This window comes from Lipophrys pholis (assembly GCF_963383615.2).
Source record: "Lipophrys pholis genome assembly, chromosome: 16".
NCBI classification, from domain to species: Eukaryota; Metazoa; Chordata; class Actinopteri; order Blenniiformes; family Blenniidae; genus Lipophrys; species Lipophrys pholis.
In genome coordinates, this window is record NC_137634.1 from 1706901 (window position 1) to 1733301 (window position 26401).

General features: G+C 46.8%; 1 protein-coding gene across 1 annotated transcript in view; it reads right to left on the reverse strand.

The window, feature by feature from the left end:
• Positions 1-26401, reverse strand: part of robo3 (roundabout, axon guidance receptor, homolog 3) — a gene marked incomplete at both ends in the record, with an annotated part of 99177 nt that overhangs the window by 18456 nt on the left and 54320 nt on the right. The window contains 6 exons of the mRNA XM_080483348.1: positions 1473-1597; positions 9348-9359; positions 10519-10646; positions 11371-11509; positions 11650-11770; positions 13276-13433. Coding sequence (XP_080339474.1) covers positions 1473-1597; positions 9348-9359; positions 10519-10646; positions 11371-11509; positions 11650-11770; positions 13276-13433 — 683 coding nt within the window. The remainder of the gene's footprint in view (positions 1-1472; positions 1598-9347; positions 9360-10518; positions 10647-11370; positions 11510-11649; positions 11771-13275; positions 13434-26401) is intronic.

The following is a 26401-nucleotide window of genomic DNA, read 5'->3' on the forward strand; positions in this document are numbered from 1 at the left end:
GGCTGTTAGCAACACGCTACCCACACACCTCGTCCTCCGCGCTCTATCTCCCTGCAACACACACACACACACACACACACACACACACACACACACACACACACACACACACACACACACACACACACACACACACACACACACACACACACACACACACACACACACACACACACACACACTTTAATCTGTACCTGGAAGCCACTACAGGCTCCCACACACTCTCATCAGGCCTTTCAGCACATTCTAACAGGCTCGCCTCTCTCCCACAAACACGCATTCATACACAAATCATTTTCCACCCATCCACACACAGTACTATTCAGCTCAGAGAGGGTGTGTGTGTGTGTGTGTGTGTGTGTGTGTGTGTGTGTGTGTGTGTGTGTGTGTGTGTGTGTGTGTGTGTGTGTGTGTGTGTGTGTGTGTCACACAGAGAAAGCAGCTTCTTCTGGTGACTGAACATCATGTGAAGCCACCTTCCGCAGACCTGATCAGATTAAACTCGTGTCTCAGATGTGATGTCGTTTAGTATTTTTATTGACATTTCCCTCTGGGCCAGTGACACGGTGGAAGAGTGGTTAGAACGCCGGCCTCAATCAATTAACTTTGTTCTTTGTCTGATTTATTTATTTGTTTCAGTTCCGTACTCAGCGGGTTCCTGTCTAGAAAGTGCTGCTCAGGCTCATGTGGTTGAGCAATGGTCGTTAGATGGAAAGTGTTTGGAAGGTTGTGGTGACTGTTACAAGACATCAACGAGGGTTTTGTTCCCTCCACCTCCACCCCCACCCCCACCCCCACCCCCACCCCAGTCATCCTGTCTGACAACACAAAATGCACCACAACAAAATGAAAATGCAGCGTTCCCCGTGTGATCCAGAGAGGAAGTGTTCCTCCTCCTCCTCCTCCTGCTGGAGACGGTTTCCTTTTCAACGATTCTAAACGGTGTAAATACTTCAACATTCCAGCCGCGTCTAATGAAGGCAAATGTCTTTTATTTTTACAACAAAAATAATAAAATTAACATAAACTATAGTGTCACTTCAAAATGTCTTACTGAGGCAGAGTCGACATTTTAACAACGTCGAGGTTCATCAGCTTCAGTTTTGACCTCAGATTGAGACGCAGTGGTCAGTGAACACACCCTGTCTGCTGACCGTGATCAGGGTGATCAGGGTGATCAGGGTGATCTGGGTGATCAGGGTGATCTGGGTGATCAGGGTGATCAGGGTGATCTGGGTGATCTGGGTGATCCGGGTGATCTGGGTGATCAGGGTGATCAGGGTGATCCGGGTGATCTGGGTGATCAGGGTGATCTGGGTGATCCGGGTGATCAGGGTGATCAGGGTGATCTGGGTGATCTGGGTGATCCGGGTGATCAGGGTGATCTGGGTGATCCGGGTGATCTGGGTGATCCGGGTGATCTGGGTGATCAGGGTGATCCGGGTGATCTGTGTGTGAGCAGCTTCTCTCACCTGGCTGCCTTCTTTCTGCCAGAACACGGCGGGAGGCGGGTTCCCCTTGGTGCCGCACAGGAAGGTGACGGTGCGTCCCGGCGCCGTGATCTGGTCCCGCGGCCGGACCACGATCTGAGGCGGCACTGCAACACAGAGCGGGGACAGGGTGAGGGCTGGAAACAACAACAACAACAACAACAACAACAACAACAACAACAACGACTCCTGAGTGACAACGGCCTCCAGTGTCTTTATTTGTCATGTGCGCACGCACGCACGCACGCACGCACGCACGCACGCACACACACACACACACACACGCACACACACACACCATTACTTTATAACCACTAGACAGAATCTTCTCATGACCCTGATTCCATTGATAATTATTAATTAATTGATGCTGGAAGACACTTGGATCCACATCTCATTAGTGAAATGAAGTGAAGGGCTGCGCTCTGAACCCAGCCGCTGTCTGACAGATAAAACACTAATGATGGTGACAGAGAGAGAAGAACCACCACTGCTGACCACAGTAAACAGATGAAACCACATTTCATCAAGCAGAAACTTAACGACCAAAGAAACCGAATCGACTCGGAGCTCGTTTCCTCCGCCAGCAGGAAGTCAACCTGCTGACGTCCGGTCGTCTCCAGACCGTCACCCGACCAGGTCAGACCCAACGAGGCATCTGCCAATCTGTACGCAACAATAGTTCATTTATCACAGTCGTGTCGCTCTCATGGTACTCAATAATATCACATTTAGTGTGTGTGTGTGTGTGTGTGTGTGTGTGTGTGTGTGTGTGTGTGTGTGTGTGTGTGTGCACCTCCACTGGTCCTAATTGATTTGAATATTTGACTTCATCAGTTTCTGCTGGGAAACATTTCATTTGGACAAAGAAAGACGTGAATGAATTGTGGAGCTTTGTGTTATGAAGCTCTGCTCCATATTCAGGTTTCTTCTTTTCATGGGACCAATTTCATTTTCTGATTTACCTTCAACGTGAAAACATCAAACAATAAAAGCATTTTAAAGAGTTTAAATGTTAGATTTTAACCTGAGACGTTGTTTAAGGCAAAACGGAGCAAATAACACGTTCAGAGCCTTTTAATTATGGTAAAACATGTGAGGTGAACAGCACACATTCACTGATTTATAACTGTCCAACATGTGTCCAACATGTGTCCATCATGTGTCCAACATGTGTCCAACATGTGTCCATCATGTGTCCATCATGTGTCCATCATGTGTCCAACATGTGTCCAACATGTGTCCATCATGTGTCCAACATGTGTCCATCATGTGTCCAACAAACATGCAAGATAATGAGGCTGATGTCAAATTACATCGAGCTGTATCTGGACAATCGAAACCAAGGGATTTTTAAAAGCTAGTCTCAGACAGAGTGGACGGGATTTGCAGAAAGTGGCCACACGAGGAGCCGCCTCCTCATACGGAGACGTGTTCAGAGATTCACTGGAAGACGTGACATCGACTCCCAGAGTGGACAAATGTTGACGTCATGTCCAACCCGGCCGGTCAGCAACACAACCATGGAGGATTACAGGGATTTTCATGAAGATACTGAACTTGATTTCTTCTTTTAGTGTTTTTCTGTATTTGTTTTCTGTGTTTCAGCACCACTACAGGCCTGCTATTAATCTGCAGCACCTCAGTCGTTGAATCACGACTGTTGATGAGGTTTCGTGTGTCGCGAAAACGTTTCCCAGCTCCAAGACAAACACTTCAACTATTCTGAACAGTGAGATGAACAAAAACCGCCTCTTCACTTCAAATCCAACCACATTTCCAATAGTACGTGGCTGAAACGCTGCCTCTTTAAACCCAAGGTCTTTTTCCTGTCGCCGAGTTCAAACGCAGCTTCAATTTGTCGACCAAAAGCAATTCCAGTGTGAGAAACGTCTGCTGACACGAGTTCCCTCAGATGAGGCCAATTCCTCCTCCGTGTTGCTGAGGGGGTCAGAGTTCCATTAAATGAGGCTCAGAAACAAATAAAGAAAATAAAGGAGAGAAAAGTTTCAGGGTTTGGTTAGAAAAACAAGAGGAGACGAGGAGACGAGGGACACCCCCCCCCCCAGCTTCCCCTCCCCTAAACAATGCCTCCATCACAAGGCTTCTGCTGCACAGCAGGGGGGTGTCCAAGTGTCAAACACGCCTTACATCAGCGCTGGGGGGGGGGCTTGTCGAAGCTGGTCGGGGTCCCAACGTTCCCCCGCCTCGACTAACCCCGGAGGTCAACACCCTGCTCGCCGTCATTAAGCAGACAACCCCCCCCCCCACCCCCACGACCAGCTCGCTGTCACGGCTGATGCAAGACCTGAAATATTAAAGAAATGCAGTGTAACACTCACTTGTTATGTAACGTATCTCCTGGGTGGTGAACCAACCAACAAACCGACACGCCAACAGTCTGAACCCCCGCACGCCAGCTTTCCACTGCACACCCGCTCCGGAAACCACGCCATAACTTTGACCCAAATACGGCGACAGCTCCGAACGCTCAGGCTATTAAAATGCCGTTTTTGGTGCGCTACACAGCCCGTCTGGAGAATAACAATGTTTGATTTGAGGAAGCAAGCCGGCACATTGCCTCAGGCTCTAATAAATAATTAGCGATAATGGGCGCACTGGCTGCGACACTGAGCCTTAGATTTAGGGCAGGGCGGAATATTAACGTCCTCACATGGGATGAGAACGTGGAAGTGGACCGGAACAAAGCGAAAACATGACAAAACAAAATCAGCAAACAGCGGCGGCGGCGGCGTGTTTTTGTCTACTGAGCTTTCTGGGCGGCTGCGTTTGTGGCGCCGGCGATGACAAGACGTGAATCTGCGTTTCAAACAGCCTGATGTCACGGCTGTGTAGAAAGGCAGCGCCAGGGAGGTAGATTGGGGAGTGTCTAAATAAAGAACGAAACACTGGAGATAGCAAATCAAAGGAGCCCGGAGATTCTTTCACATACTGGAGACTGTCTGAGCCGGAGAACGCAGAACAAGGCCGACACGCCAAGAGGAAAGCAAAAATAGACAGCCGCTGCAACTTTCCACTGCTTTTCCGATAAGAACTGTCAAAGTGGAGGAGAGCGTGAAGAGCTCCGCCGCCTCCGACCGTTTAAAGAACACCGAACGTCTGCGCAGCTTCCTGCAGGCTGGTGGGAACAACTCAGATCAATGTGGTTCAATGTCAAGATGAAAGTTCAGATTATGTTTGGAATTATTGGATCTGATCAATCAAACCAAACTGCACAATGGAGATTAATTTAAAGACCAGAGGACACTGAGGAACACTAACAATGCACTGATCAGCCACAACATTAAGACCAGGAGGAGTGACTATATATCATGGCGGCTGTTAGAGGGACATTTGGTCCCAGTTCCTGTTTTGGAAGGAGTCATGAGAAAGTTTAAGGACTCATCTATCAGGAATCGTCCAGACAAGGAAAGGCGATGAACAAGAAACCGGTCATAATGTTATGGCTGGTCATTCTGTCATGGATTATTGTCTGTCTTTGTGTCTGAATTGGAAAGTAAATGAGACAAAGTTGTGTTTGATGAGTGTTGAAGAGGACTTTGGACCTGCAGGTCACATGATGCTAAAACGCAGTCTGGACACGTCGTCCTCATTAAGCTCCTCAAGTCCAATAAAATACAACCAACTGATATAAAGAAAAGACTGAACACCTGCAGGGAATCTTACTTCTACTCAGCTGCTGAGGTTTACTGAGCATCTTGTCCTTTAATGTGTTCAGAGATTTAAATGACTTCCAAAATATTAAAACATCATAATTAGCCTGCTTGAGCATGATGTGACTGTGGTTGCTTTAGAATGGTTTGAAGGCTGACCTCCACCCGCTGGACTCGTCAGGACAGCAGCAGGAAGTGGTGGTAAAACTTCTCAGACATCTCAATGAGTGGGTCTGACTTCATTTCATTGTTCACATGGACAAATGAGGACCTGCCAGGACAAGTCGCTCATCACATGAAGGGTAACTAAACCCAGCGTCGCTTTGACTGAAGTAGTTCAGTCAAACCTCTGATGGCGGCAAAGTTTTAAAGACTGTAGAACAGGGGTCCTCAATTCCGGGCCTCGAGGGCCGGTGTCCTGCACGTTTTAGCTCTCTCCCAGCTTCAGCACACCTCGATCTGATGTTGATGTCATCATCTAGCTTGTAAAAAAGCCAAGTAAGGAGCCCCTTATTGGATTCAGGTGTGTTGCAACCGGGAGAAACCTAAAACATGCAGGACACCGGCCCTCGAGGCCCGGAATTGAGGACCCTTGCTGTAGAACAGCTCATCATCAGGGTCTACTGTACCAGGGAACCAGTGAGTGTTCAGAACCGCTACTCCTTCTCGCAGAGTAAAGTCGGGGGCCTGAAAAGAACGTTCCTGTGTGGTGGAGTGTTGATGGGGCCCGCTTCAGTTGGGTTTACAGAGTGAACACTGCCAGTGGAAGCTGTTTGTTGGGTTTATAGAGTGAACACTGCCAGTGGAAGCTCCTCCTGAACAAACCCATGCGGGTACAACAGGTCATGTCACTGCACTCCCACTCAGACAGATCATAGCGCCGTCATATCAACACTCATGCTGTTCAATCACATCACAGACAAAGTGTTAACCCCCCCCGTCCTGATGGATGATGGATGATGGGGACCCCCCCCCCCCCCCCAGGAGGAGCTGCTCAGGGGGCCTGGATGTGACAGGCAGCTGTCACAGTCACACGCTGGTGTGTGTACTTCACACACATACGCCAGAGTAAACACACACTCTGCTGTTGCCTCTGCCTTTCAAACACACACAGACAGACAGACAGACAGACAGACAGACAGACAGACAGACAGACAGACAGACAGACAGACAGACAGACAGACAGACAGACAGACACACATACACTCCACGATTATGATGATGACGACAACAATGTGGATGGTGATTCTAATGATGATGATGATGATGAAGGAGCTGTGCAATATTTGATCTGAGCTTATATTTAATCTGCAGTCGGACCTTTGTGCTCAGCGCTGCCGCCGATTGATTGAAGATCAATTAGTGACTTTGTGGACGGATGAAGCTTAGAATGAAGGTGGAGCTCGCTGTGGCGGTCACGCTGTCATTGCTTCAGGATGTGAACGCTCCTGTGTCTGACAGCAGGATTCACACTACAGACCTTACTGATGAACACAGACATGAAACAGACGAGACGTTTTCTGGTTCATGAGAGAAACTCGGTAGAATTCCTTCAGAGTGGACGGTTAACGTATTTACAAATCATGTTTTCTGAGTCTTTTCTGCCAGAACGCTGCTTGTAGTAAAAAGGTAATGTTTCTGATTCTTCATGCTGCCTTGCTTCAGGCCTGCAGCAGGAAGTCAAGAGTCAAGTTAGAAACAACTGAGTTCAATCAGTGTGGGATTAGAGGATTGACAGAGATCAAGGCCGAAGCATCACGTCTCCCGTGACGCCTTCTCGGGATCTCTACACAGCGAGGTGTGGGCGTCGGCTTCACACCAGTCAAACAACCACGCTGAAGATTTAGCAAACATTTGTCTCTGATTAATCACAATCTGGAGCGGATGAGTTTTAGGATCCTTACAGGGGTCAATCTGGACCCCCGGTGGGGGAGAAGTGATGTGACCCACTTCCAGTAATGCTCTTTTATTCAGCTGCTTTCTAAATCTCCTGAACTGTGTCTCAATCTCCACATTAACCGACGTCCTGTATTGTGTTTTTTTTCTCTTATTTTCATATAAATGACCATTTTAGCATTAATGCACTTGTTTCACAGCGGCTGCACAACAACAAGCCCTGGTGTGGAGGGACTAGAGTGGGACTTCCTTTGTGTTCATGGAAAACTGTGAGAAAACATTGGCGGCTTCATAGTGCAGCGGTGACGATCAACACTTTGCTTTGCTCATGTAATCATAGAGACTCAAGGTGAACAGATATATGAAAACGTTCTCAAGGCGTTTCTCCACTCAGATGATGCACTTAAACAAAAACCAGCATCAACTCTTCAAACGCCTCCACCTTCCATACTTCCATACCTGCAGAGCTGGAAAGAGCTGGAACACCCAGCAGGCGAGACGCTGCTGCTCTGAACCAGCACACTGACCAGGCAGAGGAGCAGAGCTCAGAATAAAGAAGAAGGAATGATTGCTGCCATGCAGAAGGTTATGATGCTGCAGGCTATATGCAAATCACATGTGTTTTATCTTCAGGCCTGTTGTCACCATGACTGTCTGGAGGTTTTCAAAATGGTGGCAGACGAAGAGAAAAGCAACAACAGCAATGTCGGGAACAGAAACATTGTTGGAGACAAATCAGGGTTTTATCCATCGTCCAAACAAACGCTTGAAGCTACCGCGTGGATCTAAACTGCATTAAAGTGTGAGTAAGTGTGAACTGGATACAGCAGTTTAAAGAACTGGATGGACATTAGGGAGTCTAATATTTCACCAAACCTGAGTTTGTCTCGTCCTCCAACACTTTTCAAACAGCGTTCGTCAAGTCAACACCAAGTCCCTGAAGGTCCTTGATATTCTGCACTTGACAAAGTCTTCTGAGACGACTTGGAGAGTAAGAATACCAGCTAAACCTAAAGAAACCCTCCAGGACATTTGGAAGACAGAAAGCCCAGTGAGACATACGTTTCCATCACGAAGTGGTAAACATGCAGCCTCGGGCTCACGGCTGTCGCCCAGCAAAGGCAGAACACATTTCGCTCCCGACGCTCTCGTTTAAACGGGTTAAATATACGTCGCGTGGCGCCAGGAGGGATTGACTTCTCCACAGACGGTGCCAGTATCTCCTCTAATGGGCATGAATCCAGCCGTGCCCTCCGCTGATGGGTGTCAGAGCTTAAAAGCGTTATTTCACCCTGCTGCTGGTCCGCCCACGCTGGTGTGAAGAGACTGAGAGGAGGAAAAACATGAAACGTGATAACCACGTCGACCTTTAAAGCACGCCGCGTCCTCTCACAAACATCCCACGTCCTGTTTAACAGGCGACGCCGTCGTGTTGCTGAAAACGCTCTGGCTTCGCTGTTTATTGTGATATTGGTAAAAGCAGAAGCTTCACAGAATCCGGCACGGAAGAAAATAAACAGCTTTTCTCCTCAAAGACATGACCGTCGTCCAGGGATACCAAAGAAGAGCTGCAGGAACATTCAGGAACCTCCAGGGGGCAGTGTAACGAGTTTAATCAAGCAACTTGCCAAACCTCCAGGGGGCAGTGTAACGAGAAGCGTCAAGCCACGCTAGCCAATCAGAATCCTGAGGAAACACATGTTGCAAACACGACACTGATGACGCTTCAGTCCCATTGTTGACGTTAAACTCGTCTGGATGCAAACGTGAAGACAGAGTTTTTACCAAATCTCCATTTTGGCCGGCGTTTTCAGAGACAGTCGTTTTTGGTGACTGTGTGTGTGTGTGTGTGTGTGTGTGTGTGTGTGTGTGTGTGTGTGTGTGTGTGTGTGTGTGTGTGTGTGTGTGTGTACTTCAGGAGACATCTGGTTTTAATTGGAGCTTTTTTCTGCATAATAATCAAAATGATCTTTACAGAAACTGAACTTGAGGAGAATTAATAGCGACGACTCGTATTTCTGCAGGTACTTAAACACTAACTGACTCTCTCAGCTACTAATTGGTGGGGAAGTACGAGTGGTGCCCACACACACACACACACACACACACACACACACACACACACACACACACACACACACACACACACACACACACACACACACACACACACACACACACACACACACACACACACACACACACACACACACACACACACACACACACACACACACACACACACACACACACACACACACAGAGATGGATGGAGTGGAGTACTTACAGGATGGACCCACTGCGATGGATGATGCAGAAATGAAAAAAAAGATGAAGAAGATGAATGAGATGATGAAGAGCTGGTCATAAACGTTCATACTGGAAAAAACATTTGATGAAGATGTTTGTCAGACGATGATGATGATGATGATGATGAGGGGAACAGTAAACGCCAGGAGCGAATTCCTAACATGTTAAAGGGTTAAAACAGCGACAGCAGCGTGTTTCTCATCGTCCAGTTTAAAAGAATCCTGGAGTGTGAAAACAAATGTGCTGATTTAATTATGTCTATTTCCAACAGTCCGCTTCACTCTGAACGGTTCTGAATCCATTCGTGTAATTTCAGTACGAAGCGAAGCTTTAATAATGTACTGAGCGATAAATCAACATTAAACTGTGTGAGGATAAATCACATTAACGCATTAGCACGTCTTTCTGTAGAATCAGACGGATCCCGAGAGACAGAGGACAAGGTCTGGTTCTGACTGTTCTCTGGTTCTGACTGTTCTCTGGTTCTGACTGTTCTCTGGTTCTGACTGTTCTCTGGTTCTGAGAGTTGTGCAGACTGACTCGTAGACGTTCCACAGTAGAAACTTAAATATTCTCTTTCATCATCTCCAGCGTCTCTTCAAGCGACCGACTTCATTCTCCGTTAATTTGACGGCGTTTTGATCTGTGCCGTTCTCCAGAGAGACGACGGGTCGAGGCTTGAAAGGAAACTTCATTTCTCACGTTATCTGCCTCAGCAGCGTCTGTCTGCTCGTTTCACTTCCTCTGAGTTCTTATCACACACGTTCAAACTCAGACAAACATTTTGGACATTTGGTGAGAACTTCAGCTCACAGGAGGAAGAAGAGCAGCGGAGCAGGAAGAGCCGACATCACCACTGACCTAATCAATAAAGAGCTGAGGGCAAAACCGTTACCATATATGGTCAACTGGAGGCGTGTCGTTACCATATATGGTTAATTGGAGGCGTGTCTGAAAGTGTCAAAAAGTGGGATTTATGAACTGTGATGACTTCCTGAGGTGCGTGCGACTCAGGTTTGATAAATATGGATGTTTTTGTACTTATGTACACTAAATTTATTTCGTGAGACAGAATTCGGACCTCTGCTCTGCACTGATGACCAGCGAGGCTGGAAGCGGCGCTGCTGTGTGAGTCAAGCAGTATTTACCGTGTACTTGCAGGACGCCCGAAGCCTCGGCTTTGCCCACGCTGTTCTCAGACACGCAGGTGTACGAGCCCTCGTCCTCGGCTCTCACCTGGCTCAGACGCAGGCTGTTGTCGCTGCGGATCTCAAACCTGGAAACACAGAAGGAGATCGTTCAGCGGCAGCTGGCGGAGGATTCAGGTGAACCAGTGAACAACCTGAACACAAAGTTCCTCAGACGCAGGACGAGTCCCGTCCCACCTGAGGACCATTAAAGTTCATATCGTCTGTTCACAAGCAGGGAGTGAGGTGGAGTCAGGCCAACGAGTCGACTCGGAGCTGCTGATCAGTCGTCACGGTGCCGACTGGCCAGCGAGGAGCAGATATTCAACAGGTCAAATGTTTCCTTCTGCTTTGCTTTGGGAGGTTTGAAGCGTCGTTGCAGCCTGAAGCCTCCAGAAGGAGGAGCGGAGAGCTCGGCTGTCTCTGAAACTGTTCCTCATTAGTTAGACTGTCACAGTGAGCCTGTTCCTGAGTACTGGGATGTTTATGTGGACCTAGGAAGTGGGAAGTGGGAAGTGGGAAACTGATACAGCGATTACAGAGGAGACGGGAGGGTCCGGATCCCCTTTTCTATGAAAAATAAAAAAAGATAATTAAACTCTACGGTGCTTTGATTTTTTCTAACCAGCGGCAGAAATGTCAAATTGGGACATTCCCACTGGGAAAATGGGAAGTAACCGACAGCCCCAAGTAGCTAAAGTGATGTTCCCGGTGCTAACTTCCCAGATGGGAAATGGGGCGTTCCCAATGCTAACTTCCCAGCTGGTAAATTCCTACCTGAGACGCTCACAATGCTACCTTCCTCCGTCTCACCTGCCCCGGGGCAGCTCCCCCTCCTCCCTCCGCCAGCGGATGGTGGGTGTCGGGTCTCCGTGAACCTCGCAGTAGAAGTCCACCGTGTCATCAGCCAGAACCACCTGGTTCACCGGCTGCTTGGTGAACACGGGACGCTCTGCATGGAAAACACAGAAAACAGTGCAGTTACACGACGACCATCTCGCTCTGGATTTTAATAGTTGATTAAAAACCAGGACCAGGACCAGGACCAAGACCAGGACCAGGACCAGGACCAGGACCAGGACCAGGACTCACCAAACACCACCAGCTCTGCGGGGTCACTGTCCTTCTCTCCCACCATGTTGGTCCCAACACACACGTACATCCCAGCATCGCTTTTCCTGGTGGTGGAGATCATCAGCTTCCCTCCACGGATCTAAGGAAGAGGAGGAGGAGGAGGAGGAAGAGGAGGAGGAGGAAGAGGAGGAGGAGGAGGAAGAGGAGGAGGAGGAAGAGGAGGACAAAATGGAAGGATATCAGAGCATGTTAGATGAGAGGGAACCCACCCGATCATTTTCAGTGTGTCAGGCTTCTCACATTATCTCACATCCACAGCTCTGTGTGTGTGTGTGTGTGTGTGTGTGTGTGTGTGTGTGTGTGTGTGTGTGTGTGTGTGTGTGTGTGATTTCTGCAGGTGTTTTTTGTTTCTTAGGGATTCAATTAAGCAACAATCAATAGTCGAGTTGCTTTTCAGTCATCATCACCAGGAAACAGTTTCAATCAGCGACTTCATCAATAATCGAAGCTCTGATCAATACTGATGCTGATATGTTTGATCCAGGAGAGAAGGAGGGGAGACTGGAGGTGTTGGTTATAATTGTGAATGATGTTTAAATAAAGAAGAGCTATACTCTTCATCACTGCAAAGGATGATGAAGCTGGTGTCAAATTACAGGCATCTCATGCAGCCCTGTGATTGGCTAATGCCTCAGTTTCATTTATCAGATTAGTCTGATTGTTTATGTGACGTTAGAGGATACAGTCACATACAGCTCATGAGCCTGGAGTCAAATTACCAGCAGGATGCACGGCGCCGTAGTAGAAGACTGGCTGATGTTATACACAGTAATATTTATCACAAGTCAACTGGTATGAACTGGTAAGTTCCTGTATGAACTGGTAAGTTCCTGTATGGACTGGTAAGTTCCTGTATGGACTGGTAAGTTCTGGTACGAACTGGTAAGTTCCTGTATGGACTGGTAAGTTCTGGTACGAACTGGTAAGTTCCTGTATGGACTGGTAAGTTCTGGTACGAACTGGTAAGTTCCTGTATGAACTGGTAAGTTCCTGTATGTACTGGTAAGTTCTGGTATGAACTGGTAAGTTCCTGTATGGACTGGTAAGTTCCTGTATGAACTGGTAAGTTCTGGTATGAACTGGTAAGTTCCTGTATGGACTGGTAAGTTCCTGTATGAACTGGTAAGTTCTGGTATGGACTGGTAAGTTCCTGTATGGACTGGTAAGTTCCTGTATGAACTGGTAAGTTCTGGTATGGACTGGTAAGTTCCTGTATGGACTGGTAAGTTCCTGTATAAACTGGTAAGTTCTGGTATGAACTGGTAAGTTCTGGTATGAACTGGTAGATTCTGGTTCTGAACTCTTCACTCCTGCAGATGTTCAGTCCAGTTTTCTGCCGCTAACGACTGAAACTCAACATTCTTCTCTGGTCGTTTAAAGAATCACTGAGAAACTTCAGGACCACCGACTGTTTCAGCATCACGAGTCTTTATCGAACGTGTTTGTGATTTATTTATTGATTTATTTATCACTTTGCTGGTCATGTGACGTGGTTGGTTCTGCCGCCGTTCGACCGGGTTGTGTTGACGATGAGAACCAGTTCGGACTTCGCCTGGTGAATGAAGGATGAAGATCAGAACTCACCGTTATTCTCTCGTCCTTGTCGTTGACCTTCATGTTGTTCCTCTTCCAGGAGATGGTGGGCTCGGGGTGACCTCTGGGCGGGACGCACTCCATGACGGCCGGCTCGCCAGCGGCCACCACCACGTCGCTGGGCGTCTGGCGGAAGTCGTCCCGGAGAACTGAGGGGAACACAGGAAACCACGTCAGCGTCAGTCACTCCGAGGTGGTTTTGGTTTTATCTGGAACGTTCCTCGTTCTAGTTCTTTTCTTTCATCAAGTCAAAGTTCATGAAGATGTGAAGGCTGAGTGTCATCCTGCAGGTTCTTTATCCTGCACACACACACACACACACACACACACACACACACACACACACACACACACACACACACACACACACACACACACACACACACACACACACACACACACACACACACACACACACACACACACACACACACACACACACACACACACGACGTTCTGACTGGGAGGTGAACATGAGGCGTCCCCGAGGTCTTCATGTGTTCACATTGCAGCGCATCAATAATAAAGCAGCCCACACAAACAAAGTGCATCAATTATTCAGTTTGAGCCGTCAACACACACACACACACACACACACACACACACACACACACACACACACACACACACACACACACACACACACACACACACACACACACACACACACACACACACACACACACACACACACACACACACACACACACACCAGCGTCTGTGTGTGTGGCTGCTACCGATGGGTCATTCGGTCAAAGTTACCTCAAGAGGATTAATACAGGTGCAGGAAGTCACTTTTCTGTTTCACTCCTAATGTTTATAAAACATTAGAGATTCGTCTCGGAGTCACAGCGCCTCCTTGTAAATCCATGTCTGTGTCGTCAACACCTCGAGAGGCAGTGACCTGCAGGGCTGAAGTCAGTCCAGATTCACAAAGACAGAAACAATGAAAGGTCTTGGGGTCACACTGATCTGACCTCTGATCTCTGGGATTTAGTGGGAAACGTTGTAAGTCCAGCAGCACCTCTTTACCGAAGACTCTTCAGTTTCGACCATCAAATATTCCAGCAAGTTCCTTTTGAAGCTCGAAGTCCATGTGAGACGTGAAGCTCATGGAGCTGCAGGATGATTAATTGATGCCAGAAGCTCACACGCCTTAACTTTGTACTGATCACAGAGGCTCTGCGATGATATCAATAAGTCATATCAATGTGATCAGGCTCCACTCGGGACCCGACAGCAGCTTCTCCTGCGTGAGCAGAGATCTGCAGAGCTTCACGCCAATGGAGCTTCACACACACTTCAACTCTGCCACTGAAACAAGTATCAAGTGTTTCATTCCTCCACCAAACTCATGAAGAGCAGAACCGACGGTGAAATACAAAGCTCAACATTTCACTCTGCATGAGTGGATTTATTTAAACAGCCCAAACGAGTTACACGGATTCTCTCCTCCAGGGTGACGATATTAAACATCAGGGGGGCAGAAGGAGATGGAAATACTCTACTGTACTCCGACACATTCATTCATAAATACTCCACGTCTGTACTCATTCGTTTGTACTCATTCATAAATGAATATGTTCATTTTTGTGGTTAATTTAGCGAAGCTGTGGTCAGTGCTGCCCCCTGCTGGTCACTTCTACTTCTCAGCGTTACGTCCTGATCGTTATTCTTACTGAAACTGAGAAACTCAAAGTGGAACAATCAGGAAGTTAACGACTTATTGATTGTTGGTTTCATGATGCGGTGCGGAACCTTTGGACCCCCCAGTTCAACGCTCCTGAACACAGGTTGTTGTTCAGGGCGGACCAGAACCCTTCATGTGTGACCGATGGTTCGTCCGGTCTCCATGACGACCGCGGTCTCCTTCCTGATGGTTTTGGTGTCAGTGTGTGAACATGATGAAGGTAAACGTGTGTGTGTGTGTGTTCCACAGCAGCAATGTCGCTGTAATGTCACAGGCCAGAGGTGGGGGGGGGGGGTCCTCCCCTCATCTGATTAATGAGAGTCCGCCCCTCATGACAGCGCCGCCGGGCTCTGAGAGCCGCAGGATATTACCATCGTCACCAGCATCCATACATCTCTCTGTCCATCTGCCCTGATCAACTCATTTCTTTATCTGGAGCTAAATTCTCCGTTTCTCAGCCAAGCTTCATTTCTCTTCTTGTCAAGATAGCGTGGCGTCGCTCTCAGTGTGTGCGGATAAATCAGCCTGCTTTGTTTGTAATGAAGGTCATGGGAGACGAGGACGTCAGTCTTTCAGCAGAGGAGGAGATTTTTCATTCCCTCGTTAGCAAACAGGGCCGGCGCTCAACAAAACACAAGAAAACATAATAAAACACAACAAAACATAATAAAACACAACAAAACATGATGAAACACAACAAAACACAACAAAACAAAACATAATAAAACACAACAAAACACAACAAAACACAATAAAACACAACAAAACATGATGAAACACAACAAAACATGATGAAACACAACAAAACACAACAAAACATAATAAAACACAACAAAACACAACAAAACACAATAAAACACAACAAAACAAAACATAATAAAACACAACAAAACACAATAAAACAAAACATAATAAAACACAACAAAACACAATAAAAGACTCCGAAACACAACAAAACATAACAAAACAAAACACAATAAAACATAACAAAACACAACAAAACAAAACATAATAAAACACAACAAAACATAATAAAACACAACAAAACATAATAAAACACAACAAAACATGATGAAACACAACAAAACACAACAAAACATAATAAAACACAACAAAACACAAGACTCCGAAACACAACAAAACATAACAAAACAAAACACAATAAAACATAACAAAACAAAACACAATAAAACATAACAAAACAAAACACAATAAAACATAACAAAACACAACAAAACATAACAAAACACAACAAAACAAAACATAATAAAACACAACAAAACATAACAAAACACAACAAAACAAAACATAATAAAACACAACAAAACATAACAAAACACAACAAAACATAACAAAACACAACAAAACATAACAAAACAAAACAAAACATAATAAAACACAACAAAACATAACAAAACACAACAAAACATAACAAAACACAACAAAACAAAACATAATAAAACACAACAAAACACAATAAAAGACACCAAAACACAACAAAACATAACAAAACATAACAAAACATAACAAAACATAACAAAACATGATGAAACACAACAAAACATAATAAAACACAACAAAACACAATAAAACACACTGAAACAAAACAAAACATAATAAAACACAACAAAACACAATAAAACACCTCCAACACTTCTTTGTTTATTCCTGCGACTCCCAGAAGAAATGAAACTCCTCCGCAGAGCGTCCCTACTGCCCCCCCCATTTGACGACTGCCCCCCCATTCACTATGCCCCCCCAGTCCCCCCCCCCCCCAGTCCCTGCTGCTCCCTGAAATCTAGCACCCCCCAATCTTGGAGTAACAAGCCAGACTACACCACTGGCCTGTCCTGAAGCCCCATGTCTCCAAATCACCATCACTTCAAAACTAAATGGTCCAGGAACCGGTCCAGGAGCCGGTCCAGGAACCGGTCCAGGAGCCAGTCCAGAAAGAGAAGTTTCCCAATGTGGGAAAGGAATTTCCTCCAGGAGATTAATACAGTAGGATAAGTTGAGTTTAGAGGAATGATGGAGAGAAGAAGAGAGGAAGAAGAGAAATGGAAAGAATGAACAATAAACCACTGAAGGAAAACGAAGGAATGATGATTGGAGGTTTTGAGTTTCTCGTGGTTCTGATCAAACATCTCATCACTGAAAACCCACTGACTGACGTGGTTCCACTAGTTTGACTTCCTGAATCTGAAGATGAAGAAGATTCTCATCCTGATTCGTCACTAAACACTTTTATTTTCTTGCTGATTGTTGGACTAACGAGTCTGCAGGTCGATTCATGACCTCCATCGTGATAAACACACACACACACACACACACACACACACACACACACACACACACACACACACACACACACACACACACACACACACACACACACACACACACACACACACACACACACACACACACACACACACACCGATTAGCTCTGCGTTTGATTTTCCTAATGATTTGGTGAGTGTTCAGATCCATCAGTGTAGACAGACGGTGTGTGTTTATGTGTGTGTGTGTGTGTGTGTGTGTGTGTGTGTGTGTGTGTGTGTGTGTGTGTGTGTGTGTGTGTGTGTGTGTGTGTGTGTGTGTGTGTGTGTGTGTGTGTGTGTGTGTGTGTGTGTGTGTGTGTGTGTGTGTGTGTGTGTGGGCATCATGTGAGGATTTAATTGGACATAAAAACACCTTGGGGGCGATCTGATCTGCAGCTCACTTTTAATTAAATGGCTTTATCGCTGTCGTTAACGTTCAGGAGTGGAGTGCCCCCCCCCCCCCCCCACACCGTCACCCCCGCTGCACCTTAACCCCCACATCACCCTCCCTCACCTCCGCTGCACCCAGGCCAAGAATAAATATTCAGATGGTGGAGAGAGGATGAATGATGGTGCCTCAGCTGCAGGAGGAAGAGGAGGAGGAGGAGGAGGAAGAGGAGCAGGATGAAGAGGAGGAGGAGATTATAATGAGCAACTATTTCCTGTGAAGAAAGTTGATATTGTGTCCAAAAAGAGAAAGAACACTGTTACTCATCACTGGTTGTTCTTAATCAAATGGTCAATGGATTTTACTCATGTTGTTCTATAGCAGCGCGTGAGCCCCACAACCAATCATACTGTTCATCACACACACACACACACACACACACACACACACACACACACACACACACACACACACACACACACACACACTGAGGTGATGGAGGTTTACGTAGCAAATAGCAGAGTTATTAGTAATTCATCACTGTGACTTGTGGATTCTATCGTCAGTGGTGTCGCCGCCCTGGTGGTTAATGATGATGTGATTCCACAGGTTTGCTGGGAGAAATCCTGTAATGTTGATTTGTAGCAAACAGATTTCCTGTCAGCCCCGAGGCCAGGATCAATGCTGATGGAGCTGCAGCTCCGTGGTGGGGTAAAGGGAAGGGGGGGGGGGGGGGGGGGGGGGGCAGCACGGAAGGACTGCTAGGAGGGAGGTGGGGGCGGACGGCACAAAAGGAAATGTGGGAGTAAATCTGAGGGGAAAGCAGCAGACATTGATGGGGGTTTGGGTGGGGAGAGGGTGGGGAGAGGGTGGGGAGGGGTAAGAAGGTGACCCTTCTGGACTCGTGGAAGGAGTAATTGAAAGTAACTGAAAGTAACTGAGAGTAGATGAAATGCCCCCTCGCTGAGGTTCTCATTCATTTACCTTCTGAGCTCAATCTCACCATCAGACCTCATGAGGGGCCTCCAGGAACCCTGGAGGGGGGGGGGGGGGGGGGGACCAGAGTGAGTGTGTGTGTTAGTGTGTGTGTGTGTGTGTGTCCCGGGGGTCACAGTCGGCTCTCAGCCGCTGAGTTGCTCAGATTGGACTCAATCAGTGTTTTCTCTGTGTTCCATGTTCTATCTCTGCTTCTGTCTGTGTTTACTTGGGGGGGGTGGGGGGGTGGGGGGGGGGGGGGATTAGTGACAGCACGGACATCTGTCTCCAACTGTCAAACACCAACACACACACACACACACACACACACACTGAGTAATATCCTATGTGTGGTTTATGGGGGGGCTGGTAATGAAAGCAGCTGATGGAAGTGTGCAGGCTACACCTCGAGAGAGTGTGTGTGTGTGTGTGTGTGTGTGTGTGTGTGTGTGTGTGTGTGTGTGTGTGTGTGTGTGTGTGTGTGTGTCTGTGTGTTACCTTTTACCACCGGGAATAAGTTGGTCTGTTTATCTATAAGAACTATGGTAACATGGGTCGGAGGCATTACAACGCCACCTTCAGTCAGGCTGAGTGAAGTTCCACATGTTTCTCAGTAAAGAAAGAGTTTGTTGACCAACCAGCTTCAGTTCGGTTCATGTCTGCGGTTTCAGTAGTGAATCACTGCGGTTGTAAATGAGTTTGAATCAGCGCCACAGAGTTACAGCTGGTGGTCATGTGACCAAAAGCTTCAGTGTAGAAACTTGGTTGGTGTTTCATGAGGAGCCTGTGTGGAGAACACTGTGAGTCCTGAGAGGACGACGGAGATCCCTGGAGGGCTTCTGCCAATATGTTTGTAAGAAACAAGGAAAGTCAGAATTCAAAGGTAGAAAACGGATCACATGGTCTGAAGAAGCGAGAAGCAGCAGTAGGTAAAGATGGTACTTGATTACAGTGATGTGAGCATTTCTAATGAGACACTTCTGTCCCTGCTTGGATTAAAGTCAAATCCTGAAGATTCACACTGAGAAGGAATAATGGCAGGATCAGATGTTAAAGAGAAAGATTAGAAGATTAGAAGCAACTGCACACGATCCGATGGAAAACCACAAACAGCGCAGAGATCAGGACCAGGAACGTCACTTCTTCTGAAGCAAATGAGCCTCGATACATCTTCAGTCAATCAGCTTCATTTGTAAAGCAAATTTTTATACATTTAATGTAAAACAAAAGTGCTTAACGTGATTTAAAAACAGTGCAAAAATACAATAGATAAAATGAACACACACACACACACACACACACACACACACACACACACACACACACACACGGTAGGCTGTTCCACAGAGGGGGCCATAGGAGCTGAAGTAGACCCCCCGGGGGTCTTGGTCCTGGTTTTAGGCACAATTAAAAGGCCGTCGCCGGAGGCCCTCAGGGCCCGTGAGGGTCGATACGGTAAAAGTAGGCCAGATAAATAGGAGGGTGCAAAACCGTTAAGACACTTAAAAACTAATAAAAGAAGCTTAAAATCGATCCTGAAGCGAACCAAAGCAGCTTCATCAAGATGAGCTCATTTACTAACTTTCATGTTTACTCACTTCCACCATTTACCAACTTTCATGTTTCTATAAAACCCCAACCCCTCGACCGCCCGTCTGCTCAACTGCAACCTGCAAACCCTCAACCTGGAGCTGGAAATACCTCCAGGTTGTCAGAGACGTGGGTAAGAAGCAATGTGCTGTGAACACGAACGCCTGAGAAGTCCTGATGTGAGAGTAAATCCCTGCAGCCTTCCTCCTCGGGCCAAACTCACGTCTCTGAGGCTCAACGGCCACTGCCCAGGAGGCGCTCACCCACCCAGCAACCTGCAGGTTAATCCCCCGCAAACCCTCCCCTGGCACACACACACACACACACACACACACACACACACACACACACACACACACACACACACACACACCCTACAGGTTAATCCACCCTCCCTGACACGGCACGTTGGCCCTGTGTGGATGTCTGGGAGCTTTTCTGACAATTTCTTCCATCTACATTTCATCACTACAATCCCTGATGGGATACACTTGATCCCCCCCCCCCCCACCCCAACCCGACACACACACACACACACACACACAGCAAGCTGAACTCAGCAGAGTGTGGACGCTGTAATTCTCTGGGAATTGAACTGACGCTGCGACTGCAGGCTTTCTGATTTTCTTCCAGGAAAGTGAAAAAAACCCTCCAACAGCCGGACCGAAGTGGTGAGGAAGACGTGGTGAGGAAGACGTGGTGAGGAAGACGTGGTTAAAAACCTCGGAGGAGTCGGGTCAGCGCGGCGCTCACATCCAACTTCTTAAAGTCAGGAAGGACGATTGTAACGACGACGGGAACTAATCAGAGGCCAAAACGTCTCGGTGGAACCTTGGAGCGTCTGCGGGCTGATTGGAGAGGATCCTCCGTCCTGGGTCTGGGAATGACTCGGCGGCCGACTCCCGAGCAATCACTCGTATTGATCATCATTACCACAATCAGCCGGGAAGAAACCAAGAAAACAAGCGTTTCACATTGTGACTGAGCCTCGTCTTCACTGCTGCAGTCGGTTTGGTGGGAAAGTTCCTCGACTGTTATCAGAATCAATGAGTCGGTTAATTGATAAGATCAATTCAGTTGAGTGACGATTAATGTTCATTTCACACCAGCAGTTCACCAGCACCACACTCGGCCATTTTGTTTAGGTCTGCGTCATTAACATGCAACAAGTAGAAGATTGATCAATTCTGAGTTCTGAGATTTGTTTGTTTTATGGTTTTTCTTTGTACGTGTTTCTGCAGTTTTCATCAATGGAGAATATTTGTCGCTTTGTTGTTTGAGTTTTTCACGGCAGGTTGGGTTTATGGACAGTTGTAAAGGTTTTGTCAGTTTTCATTCATATTTAAAATTCTCTCTTTTGTGAGTTTTCAGAGTATGAATGCACAGGACATGGAAACTTATGACTTTTTTTTTTAATATGTAGATTGTGCACGTTGATGTTGCAGTACATTTATATATACTGACAGTACTACAGATCCTGAACTGTCACTGAGAGAAACAGTGACTCTCGGCCCCTGACCCCTGACCCCTGACCTCTCACATGCAGCGAGGACCAAGAAAAAACACATTTCCTGGTGGAGATCAATAATATCACGGGATCAAAAAGCTGTGTTGAGAATTTATTTCCCTCCAGGCAGGGACTGATGACGAACAGAGTGAAGCGATGAGGAGAGATCTGTTGGATGGAGGACAGTGAAGGTGAGAGGCTGTTCAACGTTCACTTCCTGTCAGATCGACGTTCACTTCCTGTCAGATCAACGTTCACTTCCTGTCAGATCAACGTTCACTTCCTGTCGGATCTTCACCATAGTGAAGCTGCAGACTTATCAACTTATCAAGGGTTTGCTCCCAAAAGGCCTGGCGCTTCCTGTGGGTTGTCCTACATTATGTGCTGTAGATGTTTTGAAATGGCCTTTTAAGGGTCTTCTCTAAAATACGAGCTGGCGTGTATCCTTCAGGGAGCACGCGGCGATGGATCCCGGAGCTTTAATGAAAAAGCAAAGCGGCGGACGCTCTGATGTGAACGACAGCGATAGAGACGCCACACATCTCTTCAAATTACCTTCATGAAATATTCAGACTGTTTGACAATACTTAATTCAGCTCCAGCGGTTCCTCCGCTCATAAAGGTAAAATAAATGATCAGGTGAAGCCGTTCACGCTTGATTGACAGGCTCACCAAACGGAAAAAGAAGAAAAAAAAACTGTTAATGCCCTTTAGAGGAACACAGAGACGGTGGAGAGGCTTTTAAAAGCTCCGTTTTTCTGGCTTCACTTGAAAATGTGTCAGTCCTTCAGAAACGGAGGCAAACAGATGATGAAACGGCATTTTGATGGGAGTCGTTTGGCAAAAACAAACCAGCACAGAGCTTCAGAGGAAAAGAAAAAAACTGTTTAAAAAAAAAGGAAAAGACGAGGAGGGAGGGCTGCAAATGTAACCTGACATCAACTGCAATTCCAGTGTGTGTGTGGAGGGATGTATGCATGGCACTGCAAAGGAGAGCTGAAAACCACGGGGGGGGGGGGGGGGGGGGGGTACCCCCACAATAAAACCATAACAGAGCTGCAGGACCTCCAGGACCCCTGGGGGTCCCCCGTCATCAGAACTATGACTCCTGTGTGTGTGGTCAGCTCATGAAGCCATTGTCTGGCCCCTGAAAAGAGGATTACTTTAATCTAGTAATGGCCGCCGTCGTGCAGCCTATAGAAGCGGGGGTAAGAGGGTCACTGAGAAGCCCATTGTGAACCCCCCCACCGACCTGCCCTCAGCTGACCCCCAGCCCCGTCCAGGCTACTGTAGTTCACCCATGTGGAAAAGCAGAGACTCCTTCAGTCCACCTCCAGGGGAGCCGGCGAGGTGAACAATGGCCGCCCACACCCGGCGCCCATTAATTACTGAGCCGTGCCGCGAAACGAGGAGCAACAAGAGTCCCGCTTCAACAATGAAGCAATTCAAAGGTTATGAGGGTGATTTAGGTTCAGGGTCCAGGACACAGAGCCCCCTCCAGCGAGGCGACTGCTGCTCCCACATCTACGTTCACGTCTTCAGGAGACTTCAGTCGTCACTGAGACGTTAATGAGATGTCCTCCACAGCCTCATGGCAGGAACGTCCTCCACAGCCACATGGCAGGAATGTCCTCCACAGTCACATGACAGGAATGTCCTCCACAGCCTCATGGCAGGAATGTCCTCCACAGCCTCATGGCAGGAATGTCCTCCACAGCCTCATGGCAGGAATGTCCTCCACAGCCACATGGCAGGAATGTCCTCCACAGCCTCATGGCAGGAATGTCCTCCACAGCCACATGGCAGGAATGTCCTCCACAGCCTCATGGCAGGAATGTCCTCCACAGCCTCATGGCAGGAATGTCCTCCACAGCCTCATGGCAGGAATGTCCTCCACAGCCTCATGGCAGGAATGTCCTCCACAGCCTCATGGAAGGAATGTCCTCCACAGCCTCATGCCAGGAATGTCCTCCACAGCCTCATGGCAGGAATGTCCTCCACAGCCTCATGGCAGGAATGTCCTCCACTGATTGCAGGATAATGACACACAATACTAACAATACAAACACTAAATCACTTACATCTCCCGTCTGGACGTTTACCAACTTTAAACCTGGAAGGACACATCGAGCCACTAAACTGAAGCCGTGTTCAGGCCTCATGTCAGCGCCACCTGCAGGTCAAGTGTGGAACAGCTGAGAGGTGAAGCAGGTGAACCGTCAGAGAGACATCAGCAACTTTAATGGAGACGAGTCAGTGGGCGAGTCAGCTGACGTCCCTCAGCTGTTCCTGCTTCTGTCCACCATCACGCCTCAAGAACTTCAAACCTCCAGGAAGAAAAACCTTAACCAGGAGGAGTAGGCGTAGGAGCAGGGGGGTGGGGGTGGGGGTGGGGGTGGGGAGGTGTCAGTGCTGTGACGGAGGGAGGAAGTCCAACAGTTGTAATTTTCCAGCGTGTCAACAAAGTCCGACAACAGATGGATCTTGAGCAGAAATCCATTTATCTCCACTCGGATGACTTAAGCCTCCGTCCGCTGACCTTCTGACTGGGAGGTGGAGTTCGTCTTGAGGAGAAATGAATCTTGTGCAAATACACACAAGTAGAAATCAATAATCTTTCTCCACAGCTGCTCACCGTCGTTCCCACCGACACACAGGTTTCAGTGTTCAGCCGTCAGAGGAGACCAGCAGCTTCACCGCTTCATTCTACCTTCTTCTTCATTCTTCTTTTCTTCAACACCCAAACCATGTGACCCAGAAGGAGCATGAAGCATCGACTCCACCGTGTGGAGCCTCATGGATAAATGATAATGATCAATGATAAATGAACTAACTTATATAAGCGCTTTACACGGAACTTCTAGAAGCTCCTGGACCTCCTGCTGCTGCCAAACCAGAATCTTTTAAACACACTGGCACCCTAAAGTTCCAGGAGACAAATGTGGCTGCAAAGTCTGAAACTGATAAAAAGTGTGGAAACAGCAAAAATGGTTAAAATGACTAAAAATAGACGAAAACAGTTGGAAATGATGAAAAAAAAAAAGGTTTGAAAACTTTTAAATAGTAGATACAGCTAAAAAAACTAAAAACCAAAACAAACAACGAGGTTCACCTGCTTAAAAAACTTTCAAAATGACTTGAAACTAAATTAAAACTGGAAAATTAAAGTAAAACTGCTAAAATAGTCATAAAACATAGAACGGCTGAAACAGGTGAAATGGTATAAACTGACTCGTTTCAAAGCAAATTAAACCGAAAATCAGCTTCTGGTTGTTTCTCAGGTTAAACTAAATTCGGTCCAGAGCTGCAGGATTAGATAATCCCAACTCTCCTTAATCTGAGCGCTAACGGCTCGTTGAACGCGACAGGAAAACAATCGAACATGCGTCCCGTACGAGCGTCTGAGCCTCACCAGTTTATTCATCCTAAAGAAAAACACCGTTTAACTTTAAACATCTGATCACTTCACTGGAGTCTCACTGAGTTTTATGTTGCAGCATTAGAGCTGAAAATAATCTGATATCTTGGATCAAACGTAATTTAGGAAGCTGAGCGGTGGTTTTGGTGCAGGAGCAGAAGATGTGGGATTACTGGAGCGTTTGCCGCCAAACTGAGGCGCCGCCTGCGTCCAGCAGCGCTAACGACGGTCCGGCCGCTCCAACATTCCGACCGGCCGGCAGGAGAAGCACCAGGACTTACGCAACAATTCAAATCACTTCCCTGCTAATTGGGATTTGTTGTCGGGAGACTTGACGAGGCTTTTAAGGCACAAAACAGGTTTAAGCTTCAGGAGGAGGCGAACGCAGCAGCTGAAGTTTCACTTCTAGTGTTGATGGATGAAGATGAGACAGTTTGTGTCTTAAGTTACATTCATGAAGCTTCAATTCCAGTTTAAGATGTAAACATTTCATTTTCAGCTGTTTAGGAGCTGATTTGAGTCTTTTTCAGCACTTTTCAGACAATTTGGAGATTTTAGCATTTTTAACCGTTTTGCCTCCAGTTCTTTTTTTAATGGTGTGAAGGAGCCATGACGCCTTCAGCATTCTTTACTTGTCCAGAGTTTCCAAAACCACATCCCTCATTTGCAGTCAAGCGGCTTTAGTAATTAACGTTTTAATTTCTATCGTTTCCCTCAAATAAGTCCATAACATAGAAACATAAAATACATTGAAACAAGATTATATACATTTTTATAAGTTCCAGAAAATAGGCAAGAAAAAGGAAAAATACAAACAAAAATGCCGGGAATAGTAATGACATGAGGTAAAAACAGTAATGAAATAAGATAAGAGAGTTTAAAAAAAAATTCATGAAACCAAAATAGCATCAAACTAACCCAGATAAGATAAATGATCTGGAGGGAAACTTTTTTTAACCCACACCCACTCACTGCGATCCATTTTTAAGCTTTTTTATTTTAGACATCCGAGTCACTTTAGTTTGTTTTTTTTTAACCTGTTTTAGGTTTTTTTCCTCCATTTCTTGTGGTTTTAGCTTTTCTTTCCCCATTTTTTAAATGAAAACAAGGTAAAATGTTTATTTAGGTATAATTTAGTGAATCTTCGCGGCGCCTCTACAGACGGACCAACGAGCCTCAGGGTTCAGAACCCCTGACCTCCACCTCCACCTCCACCGCCACGCCAGTC